Below are 16,697 nucleotides of genomic sequence, written 5' to 3'. Positions count from 1 at the left end.
AGCCAAAAACAAATTGGTGGTGATTCCTCATGTTTTAAAACTTTCTAAACTTTTTGTTTAGTGGTCCTCAAAACTGTTGCAACTTTTTCCTTAACGTAGGTTATTTCAAATTTAGGCTTTCATGATCTATAATTGCCAAGTAATTGTAGACACCTAATTTTATTCAAGACAATTTGATCGTGTTCGATTTTGATTTTAGTTTGGATGTATCATTTTCAAATGATTTGAGTATTTTAATTTGATTGGACTCATATTGATTATGTATTAAATATTCAAAATCATTTTCATTAGGTTGATCAATTCAATTTTGTGTCACTTGGGTTTGAGGGCCCAATAAAAATCTATATTTGTTTTTATGTCCAAAGTCCAATTTTACACCTAATTTCAATTTGGAGGCCCAATTCAACCTTAGGTTAAGTTTAGGATATGAGCCCAAAGGCCTAAAAGTTAATAAAAGCCAATAGTTGTTTTTGCAAGCCCAAAACGCAAATGTATTTTTTAAAGCTAACAAAAAAAGAAACAACAAAAAAAAAAGACTAGAGGGGCCAATTGCTTGTTTTGGTTGATTCGAGTATGTTTGATTTTTATACTTGACTCGAATGTTTCAATATAGGCTGGTTAAAGCATTTTTATTGGATTGACCTGATTGCACTTATCTCAGATTAATTGTTTTTGGATCGTTTTTGCTTTGATTGAAGTCTAATCCAATTCCATTTGGGTTAAGGCCTAATTTAGTTTGGATTAATTCAGAAGTTAATTATTTGGACTTAAAGCTCCAAAGATCAATATAAATTCCAATTCTAATTTTAAGACCCAAATATCAGTGAATTAATAAAACCATTGAAAAAAAAAAAGAAAAAAAGAAAGACAGAAGCTCTGTCTGCCATGGCAGACAACTTTTCCAAGTTGCATGCCCATTTTTAGTAACTTATTTTTCCCTTACCAATTACCTTTGACTCTAAACACTAGTTCAACAAACATTCCAAAACCTTGCTTCCATCTTGCATGCCATAAATATCCAAATTTCTTAATTCATTTTTCAGAACAAATGTAGAAAACTTTATAAGCCTTTACTTCCTAATAAAATGGACAAGAGGCTCGATAACAAAAAAGAATGGGGAATTCATAAAGGAATACATAGGGAAAAATAGTTCATAAAAGGAAGAGATCGTGAAGAAATAATAGAGGATTCTTCAGATATTGAAAAACCATCTTCCACAAGCACCAAAATCCTAGTCCTTCCCACCATCCATTCGACTTAACCCATTAAAATCACCATCACCCAACACTATCGGGAACCACCCACTGCCCTTGCCAAGCACCAAGATCACTTTTAACAGCCATTGTGAACCACCATTTTACAACCCATAATCACCCTTATCTCTTAGATGACAGAAAACTAAAATCTAGTCCCAACAACACCCTCAGCCAATAACCACAAAACACCTACTCTACCAACCCATGCCATTATTACCCCTCACCTATCAAGACTTTCATTCTATAAACACCACAACCTATCACCGTATTACTTGTGCCTTTAAACTATCAGGGCACCTCCCTATAATTAACTTGATAGACCTAACAGCCTTAGCCAAAACCACATCCCATTAAACCAAAAAAAAAAAAAAATAAATCCCTTCACTCATGAAGACTCATCTCAAACCCAACCTTTACCATTCTCACCAAGAACAAAAAACCCTACTATCAAATGTCATATTGTCACTACTCATGGTACTAAAAGAAATAACAAAAATTAGTCACATTCTTTGGTAGGGAATGAGTGCCAAGAACACAAAGATCACAGTCTTGACATTTAGCGAGAAACTCAATCCAACAAGAAATGAAAATAAAAGAAAGTAAAAAAGAGAAAACAAAAAGGCTATTTGGCAAGAAAAAAAGAAAAAAAAAGATGAGAAGAAGAAGCAAAGAAAGAAGGAAGAAAAAAGAAAAAAAGGGTGTGCAATGATGAAGAGGAAAAAAAAAAGAAAGCTTCAACATTCGATAGGGAAAAAAATGAGAAGAAAAGTAGAAAAAAGAAAGAAAGAAAAAAAGAAAAAAAGTTTTGTCGGCATTTAGGACGTGGGAGAGGAAGGAAAAGAGGAAAGGGAAACAAAAAGAAAAGAGAAGAAAAAAGAAAGAAAGAAAGAAAAAGAATAGTTGACTTTTCAAAAAAAATTTGTCTTGTTTTGTTTAAAAAAAGAGAAAGGAAAAGAAAAATTAAGTCAAGTCTGACTTACTTATTATGACCTGATATAATTTGTTTGCTTTCAAAATCAAACCTAATTCGACCCGATCGCCATTGGATCTGATCTAGTTTAAGCTCTATTCAAGAACGCATCAGATTTGGGCCATTTAGATTTGGTTTGCTTGGAGCCCAAAAGCTTAGTGGATATAATCTCTTCTCCTTTACTTTATTGGGCCATTATATTATTTGTTCACTTCGACTTTCATTTGTGTTTTTAACATTTTCTAGCATTAATTTAAAAAAAATAAATTGATTTTTAGATGATAAAAATGAATGGTGAGTAAACTTGGAAATAAAAATTGGTTTAAAAAAAGAATAAAAGAGTTCTAAAAATTTTTAGGAAAGTTAAAAATGAACAATAACATTTTTTAATGAAATATGTTTTTGAAGACCTTACCTAAATATTGGAGGAAATTCGAATGATTATTTTTACAAAAATGTTATTTTTATCTAAGAGAATTATTATAAACTTTCTAAAGTGAATGATCAATGTTTCTAAATTCCACTTAAATATTGAGAAATAAAGAAAAAATTTCATTATTAAAGATTTTTATTTCTAATTATTATGGGAAAAGAATAAAATGAATTTAATTATTTGCATTGTGTGACTTTATTTTATTTTATTTATTTGTATTATTTATTTTATATTACATCATATGCATGGTATTTGTTGATAATAAAATTGAAGTGATGAAATAAAATTTTAAAAATCAATTTCTAGAAATAAAAAACAAATATTCCCAAATAAAAATAATTTTTGGGACTTTACTAGGAGGGTTTCTCAATAATTATTTTTATAAAGGAATAAGATTTTTGAGGAATTAATATTAAAGTCTCAAGTGGATAAATATTCTTTGAAATTTTACTTAAATATTGAAGAATTAGAAAATATTTTGATACTAAAAATTTTTATTTTTTCCTAAATAAAAAAATTTATTTAAAAAAAAAAGAAAAAAGAGAAAAGTGATTTTCATGAAAATAAAATAAAATTTTACGGAATCATTTTTAAATATTAGAATTAAAATCATTTTTATTAATAGTAAGGATAATATATGATCAATTGATGGTCAATCATACATTAAAAAAAATTGGTCATATGTTATCATTAGGGTAGGCAGCCCAACCTGACCCCGATGGATTCCGATCAAACTTGATATTATAGGATTGATTTTTTTTTTAAATCGAGTTTCGGGTCGAGTCGGGTCGGGTATTGTGAAAAAAAATCAAGGTCGAGTCGGGTTCGGGTTTTAGGCAAACTCGACCCGACCTGATATTATATAAAAATTATATTTTTTAATTTTTATTTATATATAATTATATATTTATATTTAAAAAATAACATTTTATATTTTAAAAAAAATATTTTATTAATTTCGGATCGGGTTGGATTGGATTTAGGTATAAAAAATAAAAAAAAAATCGAGTCGGGTCGGGTTTGAAGCGAGTAAAAACCCACCCCGACCCGACCTATTGCCAATCTTAGTTATCTTTACTATTGATAAAAATGATCTTAAAATTTAAAATGAAGCTTTGGGGTGCTTTTAGGGGATCATATGTTATCCTTACTATTGATGACACCCCACAGCTTCATTGATCATATGTGGAGTATGATTGGCACCCCACATATGATCAATAGTAAGGATAAAATTTGAAGGAATTATTTTTAAATATTAAAATCAAATGATTTTAGGTGACTAATCATACCTTCAAAAAAAAAAAAAAAGTTAGCGACTCTTCCTTGTATTGAGTTTTTTTAAATTTTTGTCTAACTGTTCTTAAAACCATTATGACACTTAGTAATTCTTTTATCATTCCTCATAACATTGAGAGATGGAATGTTTAATTAAGTTCTCATAAAATTTTATTTTTTTAAGATTAAAATAGTAAAATCAGCTTTTTTATTAATATTTAAATTTATTTTTTTAATAATAATTTTTATTACATCAATAAGTAAAAATATTTAATAAAATCTTTTTTTTATGTAATTTTCCTTGAAAATTTTATAAATTCTATTTAAAAATTTGATTTTTTGGAACTTTTTGAAAATTCATTTTCTTTAAGTTATAAAATTTATCAAAAATTTGTTTCTGGTAAGTTTTAAATTTATCAAAAATTTGTTTTTAGTAAGTTATAAAATTTATTAGATATGGATATTCGAAAATTTATAAAAAAAATAATTAAATAATTTTATTTATAAAAAATTTTAAAAAAAAGATGTAAAGAGCAAAATGTGAGATACATTTAAAATCCCTCAAAGTTTAAAAAGTTAATTGAGGAAAGAGTTAATTTACCCTTACGAAATTTGTTCAAAAATTTTATGTTTACTTGCCGGTGCACATGTAAAAGCATCATTAACAATTTAATCTAATGGTGTTAACAATTGTTATTAATTGATCACAAATTTGTAGGTATCGAAGCACAAATTTGGTGTTAGGAATTAATGTAATGTTTCGACCTATTTTTTCCGCAAAAACAAAGCCCCAAAGCCACAAACCGTTCTTTTGTATCCATCAAATTGCCAAACACCAGAGGAGTAACTAGACACCTTCCATAGATATAGTCCATCAGCGATTGATTGAGTTGATTCCAAGAGTTGAGATATCTCAACTCTGGCAATAAGATCACATAAAATCATATAAATAATAGAAACATATAAACATAATTAATGATATATCAGCACTTTAATTTTACTAACAACAGGGATATCACAGACTGGAGGAAAGGGTTAATCCGTGTTGGAGGAAAAATTGTCCGCTGGGCTTTTGCCTCTAAGGAAATGTACTGACTTAGGCTCAGACATAGAATCGATAGAAAGCCTGATAACGCCATCTTAAGAGAGCTGAAGAAGACAGATATGTAGGAGATAACTATTGGTTCCGAAAAAAAAGTGTTTTTTCGTTATGTATATATAGTGTATTTACCTAAACCAATAAAAGCTCGAAGAGAAAAGCCTTCGCCAAAGAACAATGCAAGTGGCAAGAAAGGGAAAATGAATGTTGATTCATGAATTTTCTCCCCAAAAACCAGCTTGTTATAAAAGCTAGCGTTGCATGGATATATTTTCATCTTATAGAATAGATACTCTTTGTAATTAGACCTAGCCATGATATTAAAAAAAGAAAAAAAAGAGAAAAAAATTCAAACTTATTTACCGAACAACTTTTATTACAGAATGAACAAGTAGTTGTATTAATATTAGTAAAATAAAAGCAACTGACTGTTGATATCACGAATGAAATTAAGAATTAGGTAATAAGATAGCACAAAATCAAATAAAACAATTAAGTGTATTTAAAATTGGGTACTGATATAAATAAACAATAATAATAATAACTTTAACCTGTACTACTTGAGGGAACCATTGTAAACCCTTAGCATTAGAGTGGTGGCTCTGGGAGCGGTTGCACTTAAAACTTGCATGATGCAAGCGCCTGATGTTCCGTGGGCCATGTATCAGTGTCCTTCAAAATTCAAATTGGCTATAACGTAGTTAAAAGCTAAAACGTCGTTCTAACAAACTAGCAAAAACTGTTCCAACAATCTTTGGGTTACTAGGAATTTATCGAGTTCTATCCATAAAAAGCTATAACGTGGTTAAAATGGAATAAAAATTTTAACATACATTTTAATTTCCTTTCCATTTTCTCCCATACGGTGGCTGGTTAGAGTGTATAACATGAATATAGCTAGTCCTGAAACTGTGGACAATTGCCGGTCTGGTTTCTTGTAATGAGTAATGTTGGAGCAAGATTTTGTTTTACCTGTGTAACCGACATCTGCGAACTCCGTCGATGAAGCTAAAACACATCATAGGGCATCTGGATGTGGCAGTTTGTCCGAATTAGAGGAAGAGAGATGAAACTTTCAGTAGGATCAACGGGTCCCAAAGCAGAGGATAGATGTAAAGTTACTTGAAGAAAGGTGAAGTAGAGGCAAGTAAAGTCGGTTAAAGATTGTGCCATGCCATCTCGTATGAAGGATGAATGTTAATGATGGATTTTGAGCGTGAGATCGTGGCATGTAACTAATACAGGATGGGACGATGGGTAGGAAATTTTGTTTGATCGAGATGTCAGGTGGCATGATTTTTTTTTTTTTTTTAAATCAAGGATTTGAATGCTGTTGTATTTGTATGCGGATGGTGAATCTTTCAAGTCCAATTTGTTTTTAATAAGTCCCCCAATCCTAATTGTTTTTTATTAAGTCCCCCAATGAATTTTTTTGGTTTGATTCTAAGTGAAACCAGATACCCAGATTCAATAGCTGGGCAAGAATATTTTTGCTAGACCCCGAAATATAAATAAACACAATAAGATAAAGACTCCATCGACCACGAGTCCAAGAAAAGACGGCAGCAAGCAAACACTGGAAAAACATTTCATTTATGCTTATAATAAATCGCTGGGCATGGGGTCATGACTTCAGGGGTTTAAACCTAGCAGGGACAACAATGTATAAATTAAAAGTAGTTAGAGGAATCAAAATCCAATACCATATGATCTATTTAATGAAATAGAAGTACATGAATTAGGTTCTTTTAAGCTAGAATAAAACAAATGAGAGTGCTAAGGAGCAGGGAACCAACATAATAAGTCCAAGTCATCAAAATTCATCAGTTTTGTCCTCTTGGATAAAGCATATTTAGACCATAATCTTTGAATTTATTATACCATCTGGACTTGCCAGTTAGCAATGAACCTGCTGCTACAAGGAATTAGCCACATCAATCACAAAACGGTATCGGACATCAGATTTAGTAAGCCTTTCCATAGCTGTGTTGATGTCGTCCATCCGAATCAGCTCAATGTCCGCAGCGATATTGTGCTTGGCACAAAAGTCTAGCATCTCCTGTGTTTCTTTCATCCCTCCACTATCACTTCCTCCAACAAGCTTCCGTCCTGTAAACCAAAAAATGCTTAGAAACTGGCTGGAATTCAAGGCAAGTTCGCAGCGGCGAACAAGCAGATCACCTTGAAGACCTATGGAAGATCCCATCATAGAAATTATATTTTAAGGTTATGTTTGGTGCGTAGGATTATTGTTAAGATAAAATGATAATCATTCTATATTATATTTAGTTTGTATCTAAAAAAAAGATAGAATTACAATTAATCATCCTCTTGGTATAAGATGATTCAATTTCCTCAAAGTAGAGAGGATTATTTTTAATCCATGGGATTGAACTGACATGTCCTATTATACCCCTTAAAAATTATATCAATAATTTAAATTGTATAAACTTTGAGGAAGGATAATTTTGTTCAATAAATAAATTATCTTATTCTAATCTTTACACACATCAAACACAAGATAATATTATTTAATTTAATCCTACTCATCATATCATCTTATCCTATCCTATCATAATATTTTGTAACAAACACATCCTAAGTTTCGTACCTATGGCTTTAACTTCATTTTATAAATGGTTTCAGTTAAATTTAAGAGCAAAAGTTGAAGCCCTTAGAAAATTTTAAACCTATCATCAAGCTTTTACAATTGATAACCTGAGATTCTGGAACCTATCATCATATTTCCTATTTTTCCCCTCACTGCTCTTAAACGGAGAAATATTTCTTGTTTCATTGAATGAAGAAAGCGTTAATTAGCAAGCAGAAGCTGAAGCTGGACACAAAGAAATTGCATGTTAAACATGAATCATAACTTGTTAGGCCCATAAAGAGGGAGGCTTACCCAAAATTAAAGGAAAAATAGGCAATTCAAGTGGCTTATTGGGCAATCCCACAGTGACCAATTTTCCATTCACCTTCAGCAGACTAAGCAGTGGAAGCAGGGGATGAACTGCAGACACTGTGTCAATGATATAGTCCATGGTGCCAATAGCTGACTGCAAAGAGTAAGCACACACTAGATTACAATATTATAAACATCAAAGTGCTATGTAACTTGACTCAGTATGCTGATTTTTGTAGAGTAATGAGTGTTGGAATATTATAATAACATCCAAATGCTTTCAGAACAAGAAAGAAAATCTCTGTATGACATCAAGCAGTAGTAAGCAGAAGCCTAATCCTGACTCATTCAATGCTATGAGCCACAATAAAATTTAAAGCCACAATCTCATTCAATGCTATAAGCCTAATCTAACTTGCTTCAGTGGTGTATCATTATTAAATTGTTCAAAATCAACCAGGAAAGCACCTTAGTTCATCTAATTCTCAAAGTTAATTTATCACATACCTTCATTTTTGCAGGATCACTAGAGACAAGGAATGAATCAGCACCAAGTCTATTGATTGCTTCAGACTCCTTACTCGGGGAGCTACTAATGACAGTAACTTTCAAACCAAAGGCCTTACCAATCTTCACAGCAACATGACCAAGCCCACCAAGTCCTGCAACACCCAAATGCTTGCCTGCCTCAGTCATTCCATAATATTTCATAGGGCTGTACACTGTGATCCCAGCACATAATAATGGTGCTCCCGCGTCCAGTGGCATGTTATCAGGAAACCTAAGCACATAGCGCTGGTCAACCACGATCATATCTGAATAACCACCATAATTTCTTGTCCCATCCGGATTATGAGAGTTATAGGTAAATATTATACGAGGGCAGTAGTTCTCCAAGTCCTGCTGGCAGCATTCACATGTTTTGCAGGAGCCAACCATAACCCCAACCCCAACCCGGTCACCCACTTTGAATTTCTTCACGTTTTTCCCAACTTTTGTTGCAACGCCAACAATTTCATGCCTGGAGAGCAACAACAGCATGCATTATTTATGTAGTTTCCTGCAAAATGTGCTTGGAAGATAACAATGTCAACCAAACTATACCGCCATACTCCATGAATGATTTAATTAGCAATTCAATCCGATAGTTTCAAATTAGATATCACTACTTCAAAATAAAAGAAAAAAAAAACCCCAGAGACATTCAGAATATTAATTAATTAGATAGATATATATATATTTAGCTACTGTTCTCTCGCTTGGTGTAGATACTTGAATTTGATTATTAATATTTTATTCTTTTAAATTCCTCTAAGGTTGTTAAAATTGAGGATAAGTCAGAGCAAAAAGAAAATACTGTTTCAGTGAAAGTTATTTTACAAAACAGGTGATAAGACTGTTTCAGCAAAGGTTATTTTACGAAATATGTGATAAGACTGTTTTGGTGAAAGTTATTTTATGGAATAGCTATTTATTGAACAACCCTTTACAAAATAATTATTTACGAAATAACTATTCAAGGAACAACTCCATCACGAAACAGTTGTTCTCAGAACAACTTCCTTAAGGAACAAAACCAACACCATTACTGAAAACTCTTGAAACACAAGTTGTTTCACTAAGAGTTATTTCACAAAAGACGCTTCACCAAATATTATTTCACTGAAAGAAGAAATAAAAATAACTCAGGAACATGGCAGAGTTCTTAGGCTAATTCTACTATTCGGATGTTCCGGAGAGTTTGACTTGGTGGATCAGATATAGAGATAATTAAAAAGTTTCCTCTTAACCTTTCCCTAAAATATGAGTGCTTTTCTTTTTTTTTTTAGAATAGATAGTGAAATTCTATGTTTACGAAACCTATCACTAAAAGCTAATTAAACTCCCATTAATCAATATGTTAATACTTTTTGTAATTTTCAATTCTCCCATTAGTCACCATTATTTCTATTCATTTTTCATGATATGTAACTCTTATTCTTGAAGACCTATAAATAAGAGTTTTCACAATTCATGAGGAACTTTTGGAGATTTCTGGGGACTTTGGCAGATTTCTCACAATTTTCTCTCAAACTTTCTCTATAATCCTCTTTTCCTAAATCCTTCTCTAAGCCTTATTCTCTTCTTTACTCAACCTTATTTCACCACCTACCACCACTTGTTGCTACACTCAATGCTTCAAAGTCTGCTCCAATCTTCCTCTCTGCTGTTTCCTAGTACATTCTATTGTACTTGTTTGCAATGCTTCCTCACCTAAACAAAGAACCCGTTTACACTTGGTCAGCTCATCTCTATTTTATTCGGAGGGAGAGGAAAATTCTAGAAAATAAGGGACTCCCGTAACTGCTGGTCATATTATTGCTCTCATTAAGGAAGCTATTCAACTCAGGCTTTGCAACATCTACTTTGTTACTACAAACAGCCAGCCAGTATTGGGGACTGCATCAGTTAATTTCAGTCTTTTGCAATCATTTTGCTTTTCCTTGGTTCGGTGCAAGTCTTTTGGTAGCCATGTTTGTTTCCTAGCAGGACTCTTTTCTTTGGATGAATAAAATTAGCATTTATCCAAAAAAATAAAGGTTGTCCTAAGACAGTATCAACAACAATCTAGAGCTGATGTTACGGCCAACCAGTAATGCAAAGGTAGGTTATTAAGCATAAACAAGTTACAAGGTATTGCTCTGGACAAGCTAAATATCTGCATGTCTACATGAAGTGGCTACTTTTAGTACCAGAATATCCACTCAGTTATGCCAGTTTAGGAACATTTACATGGCACTAGACCATCATTAAAGCAATCCAGGTTAAATGGAAGCTTGAAAATAGGGTAGAATAATTGATAAACTACTGGTCATTTAGCAGTACTCTACTACCAAAACAGAACTAAGCTAGACCAGTAAATGCGATCTTTGCAACAATAATCCAAAACATAATGAGGTCTCTTAATTGGGTGAGGAATTAGAAATCGAAACAGAAATAGTATTAAAGAAAATATAACCTTAATCGATTAAATAACTGATAACCATCTCTCATCATGTCCATATAAAAGAACAAAAAGCACCAAGGACATTGCTTTAGAAGAGTCATTGCAAAGAAAAGCCACTAAAACATAATAGCCTAGCAGGGAAGAGAGACTCTCAGCTCCACTCCTTGTTATATATATAGTTGAAAAATAGTGGAAAACTAGGCTTCAAAAAAATCAAGCCCCAAAAATGATCCTTTTGAAGAGTCCTACTTTTCTTGACCCATTCAAGCCATGAAAGTGAGACCTTTTGGATTATAAAACATGGCCTGTGAGACACCTTTATTGAACAGCTGCTATATATACCAGAATAGAATAAGCCCCACAACATTCAAAGACATAAATAGCCAATTCCTTCAGTTCGCTATACATCAGCCTCATAATTCACAAACCTTAGAAATAAAAGACACATTAACCTCAAGAGATTATACAGGCTAATATGAGATAAGTATCATACCCAGGAACAACAGGGTAATGGGTAAAACCCCAGTCATTTCTAGCGATATGCAGGTCTGAATGGCAAACTCCACAATAAAGAACTTTTAAGGTGACATCATCCTCACCATTATCTCTGCAAAAGATTGAATAAAAAATTGTAACAACCATCATCACCCAAATTATACATAAGTAAAGATTGAATAAATCTAATTGTCAATATCATACTCGTTCTCATACTAGATACAAAATTGATTACTAAAAACTCTGTAGTTTAAATTTTTTTAATGTGCTTTCACCATAGAATTAATATTACACTACTTATCATTTTTGTTTTCCATTTTCATATTCAAATCATGTAGCACATCCCTTTCTTAATTTTATTTGCAAGAAATTTCAAATTTTAATAAACAATGGCAAACATTTATTGAGGATAATTATGATTTTATCCCATTCTGGAAAACTGACATAATAAAATAAAGTTACATTGCAAGCTGATAACAAGCGGTCAGACACCACATGCTTATAGTCATGAATGAGAGCAAATAGATGTACCAAAAAAGACAGCTTATATGAAGTTTTATAAGTGAAATTTATGAAATTCTTTATTAAAAATGATTTAATAAAAATTTTAATAAAAAATTCAAACTGATATATTGATAGAGTTTAATATGAATATCAATAATATGTAAAAAAAAAATTATTAAAAAAATTATTTATAATTCAAATTTGATAAGTACTTATTTAATGTCAAAATTTTTACTAAATATGTTTATCTACAAAATATATCAAAATTTACACACTTGATCTATGTAATAAGATTTTTAATTTATCGATTTTGATTTTTGATTTTAATTTTTATTTAATCATTTTTAATATAAAATTTCACCTAAGAAACTTTATCTAAATCTTTTCCAAAAAAGCCAAAATAGTGTTTTTTTTTTTTTTTGGCAAAATAGGTATTACATCAACTATTGCACAAAACCAAGTTACTGCTGAAGAAAAGGGTTCATTTTTTATACAGAGTAGAAAAAGGATTACATTTTCATTAGCTAGCAGAGTAAGAAAACGAGGCAATACTACATAGATCCCTCCATGGCCCCATGGTTAGCATGATTCATGAGCTACTTCATTGGCCCATCTGTTGACATGAATTTTTCATTTTGTTTTTGTCCTTTTATATTATAAAACGTGTACAAATAAATTTATTAAATATCAAACAATAACCCATACTGGATTTATTTATTAAATAATCCAAAAGCTTTTTCCTTTCATATTTTTTCAATTCCCTAATCATCAGTCAAGTTCAAATTTATCGAAAAAATCTTACATTAATTTCAGTAGACAACCTCAAAACACGCGTGAACATGACTATAGCCAAAAAGTACATTGGAAAAAAAAAAGGAAAATGAGGCAAAAATTTATCAAACAAAAGAAAAAGATCAAGTAAAACAAACTGGAAACAGAAAAAAAATAGTATTGTTTTGTAAAAAGAAGAGGTAACAGGATGCGCATGTAGTACCTTCTGGAGAAACGGAAAGGGGAGAGGATTCCAGAGTTATCTCTGGCTGCCCAACCAAAAGCTTTTTGTGGGTGCTCTTCTTCTGCTGATTTTGACATTTTCCTTTTGCTCTCTTATTTTTTTCTTAGCTCTTTTGCAGTTTGCTTGATGAGTTTTGATGAGCGCAAACCAACTGACTGAGTGGGAGAATATATAAAGGAGATTTGCCTGCGTAAGTGGTGTATAATGGCTCCTTTAATCCTGTTGACGTGCTCCCTTGGCCTTCGCCTTGCCTTTTCTTTTTTTTTTTTTTTCCTACAATATGCCAGTGTAATTTTTTTTGCGATTTGATTAACCATGATTATAAATAATTAAAATATTGTTATTTTATTATAAATAACACAGACAAAATGATACTAGTTTTGTTCGTTTTGGAACAAATAAACACTGATTTTTTAAAATAAATCTAATGTAAAGTTTTGCTTAAATTTATGGTGTAATTTTAAAATGAAATAATTTTCTCACAACTAAATTTGTTGTTAAAAAAATGAAACGTTTAACATTCATCCTCGAAAACAATTTAAACAGCATGAAATGATTTATAGAAAAATATAAAATAATTATTTTACGTTGTCATATATAACTTTCATTTAATATATGTTATCTAATTATATATTAAAAAATATATTATTCATTATATTATATGTGATATTTAAATATAATATTTATTTTAATGAATTCATATATATATATATATGATATTTTGATAAATGATCGAATTTTTTAATAATATATTATATAATATAGTTTAAATAGAAAAGACATGCAAATGTAAAATTAACATTTCAGACAATCTTTTTTTTTTTTTATATATTTATTTGTCTATACAAATTAGAAACGAAGCTAAGCGGATTTAAGAAAGGGGAAGCAGAAAAGGCGACATTGGTTGTCATCCATTTCTGTTTATCAATTAATTTGGTTCCCTTCTTGGGAATGACCATTAATATCCAGAGAAAAAGGGCAGCTGAATGCTTAACGGCTTTGAAGGCTTATAATTGCTTTCGCAGATTTAAAAATTTTCACTGCTGAAAAATTATTACAGTACACTACATTAAAGCAGTAGAACAAATTAGTGGGGTCCATTTTTTTTGTTTTTTTACTTTTCCCACCTCAAATTATTATGGATTATATTGGTAGTTTTCGCATAAAATGGCACGTTAGTTGGCCAATTAAAAGTCAAATATTTTAAATTTAATTTATTTATAGACTTATTAAAAAAATATCTAATTAATTTATTATTTAAATTATTATTGGAATATTTTTAAAATAAGATATCAAATGAATTACATATGATGATGAAAAATTATATCTTTTTAAAAAATATAATTATTTATTAAGAGTTGTGTTTGGATAATTATATTCATCCAAGTAAACATATAATTAATCAATTATGTTTATATAAATAAATATTTTTTGAGATAGTTTTATCTATATAAAGAGATTTTTATTTTATTATAAAAAAATTTCATTTGGTTTTTAATAGATAATCAAAAATAAATTGAACTTGAATGTCGTTTTGTAAAATCAAGAAAAATCCCTACAAGTTCTTTTATCAAAACAAATAATTCTATTCTTAAAAACTCATTAATTGATTTTATTAATACAAAATGCAATTAATCATTAAATTTATTATATTTTTGAGGTTTATCATCAAAAACTTTTTTACATATCAATTAATTTGATAACGAAGGAAAATAAAATTTTAAAAAGAAGTGACATTGTTATACACTATGAATTATTTTCTAAATTTTTTATTTTTTTTCAAACACCATATTCTAACAATTTTAATATCAGCACTTTTTTGTAGAAAAAAAATCTTCCATTTATTTTGCTAAGACAATCCACAATCTCGGAGCAAGGTGTAAGACCTATTTTATTGTCACCTAAATATAAAACATCAAAAATTAATTAAAAAAATTAATAAAATGTATCTAATATAATATGATTCGGAGATTAAGAACCCGGGACTCGAGTAAAAAGAAATGTTAATCTATCATTGTATAGCTCAATTTCATAGTTAACAAACAAAATATATAAATATCTATCTACATGTATAGGAGTACTAAATGTAAACATGTGGAGTGAAAATTCTGAAAAAGCCCTTACCTCTTTTTATTATTTATTTATTTTTATTAAAATTTTATGATAGAGTTAGAGTTTAATTATAAATTATTTTTAGAAGTATAAATCTTTGGGATATATAGCTTATTTAAATTTACCATTTTTTAGTCTTGTTGGGGGCATTGAATGGTCAAAAGGGTAAAGTGATATTTTTCCATATTAAAAGCCTTCAACAAACAACTAGAGGTAATTTTGATATTTGTGCTAACCTAAAATGTCAGGTCAGTCTGACATACTTAATACCACGTTTGTTTGGCATTGTCCTTATTATCCTCTAATGGTCCCCAATCACCTATCTATAAATATGAAAGTTCAGGTACCATTAAGGCAAGTTCATTCTACTCATAATTCTCTTTATTACTTTCTTTCTGACCTTACTTATTTTGACTTGCGCGTTGGAGTACAAATGTAGGAACATTCTCTGCCTTTATCTCTAACCGTCTTTTTCTTTTGTCCTTCCAAGAATACCTTGAGATTGGAGCTTAACACAAATATTTGACATGCCAGGTAGGGGACTCCTTTTCTACTCACTAGCTGAGCATGAAACAATGCCATAAAGGAAAAGAACCTTAGAGGAAGAAGAGACGGCCATCTCAACTGAAACAAAAATATAAAATAGCCAACACTTAAAACAACCTCCCCCACCACAGATAGGCCTAACCATGGAACAATTCTAGGCTTTGATAGAGTACATCTAAGCCTTCAAACAGATGTTACATACCACAACCCCACCGTAACCTTTGAAGGTGCCTGACCTAATCACTCTTGGTCAAAGAGCCATGGTCAAGTAGCCAAGTTATGAAGAGATGAAAGCATCCTTAGCCTCTAAAGAAGAGGAATATAACACCTTTGTTTGCCATTACCCCAGTCTTAACTCGACACATGCCACAACCTAAAAATCCAAATTGATAAACCTTAAACTCCAATTGAACAAGGACTTGGAAGCTCAGATACAAGCCATGGATAAAGAGCTAAAAACAAAAGCAGTGGCATTCAAGGATGAGCTTAAGGTCTTGGAGACCTCACCCTTTACTGAAGAAAATGTCGACCTTAGAAACATATGATGGTACTTTTGACCCCTTTAATTATTTAAAATTTTATAAGACTAACAAGATGATGCTGGGTACAGATGAAGCTTTGATGTGTAAAGGTCTTCTACCACTCTAAAAGGTGCAGCTTAATCATGGTACAATAGCCTAGAATCGAGGTATACAACATTCGAAGAGCGTCTTTCTTGTCTTGATTTGTAAGTAGTCAAAGAACAAAAGAGACAACTCTGAGTCTGATATCGATCCACCAATGTCGCAATGAATCGTTGAAAAGCTATGACATACATTTTAACATGGAAACTCTACATATTAAAAACCTAGAGTAAACGACCATTGTAATCACCTTGGCAAGTGGACTTAAATTCAAAAAGTACCACATGAAGTTAACCTTATCGTTAGGACCATCTAAAATTTTAGCCAACGTCCTATTAATAGTCAAAAAATATATAAATGTTGAAGTTATAATAAGAAACAATGAGGTGAGAGAGGTTCATCCCCCCTCCTCGATCATAAGAAAGGCAAAAATTTATACGATCATTCCTTGTCGTAACAGTTTTGTGTTTTCTTGAT

General features: G+C 30.9%; 1 protein-coding gene across 2 annotated transcripts; it reads right to left on the bottom strand.

Moving 5' to 3' along the window:
* Positions 1-6,723: 6,723 nt before the first annotated feature.
* LOC111300650 (putative cinnamyl alcohol dehydrogenase 9) lies at positions 6,724-13,122 on the bottom strand. 2 transcript variants are annotated; one of them, XM_022896271.2, is made up of 5 exons: positions 12,919-13,122; positions 11,419-11,532; positions 8,447-8,960; positions 7,940-8,093; positions 6,724-7,143 (listed from the first exon to the last, which is right to left on the bottom strand). In XM_022896271.2, the coding sequence occupies exons 1-5, from the start codon at positions 13,014-13,016 to the stop codon at positions 6,950-6,952; spliced, it is 1,074 nt and encodes a 357-aa protein (XP_022752006.1). In that variant the 5' UTR covers positions 13,017-13,122; the 3' UTR covers positions 6,724-6,949. The 2 variants fall into 2 exon arrangements, with proteins under 2 accessions (XP_022752006.1, XP_089603895.1); XM_089747769.1 differs by having other exon boundaries at positions 8,447-8,999; positions 12,919-12,985.
* Between the last annotated feature and the right edge of the window lie 3,575 nt (positions 13,123-16,697).

Source organism: Durio zibethinus, chromosome 18 (assembly GCF_047325235.1).
Source record: "Durio zibethinus cultivar Kanyao isolate XHJ-2024 chromosome 18, ASM4732523v1, whole genome shotgun sequence".
Classification (NCBI taxonomy): domain Eukaryota; kingdom Viridiplantae; phylum Streptophyta; class Magnoliopsida; order Malvales; family Malvaceae; genus Durio; species Durio zibethinus.
This window is presented reverse-complemented; position numbering and strand designations above follow the sequence as displayed.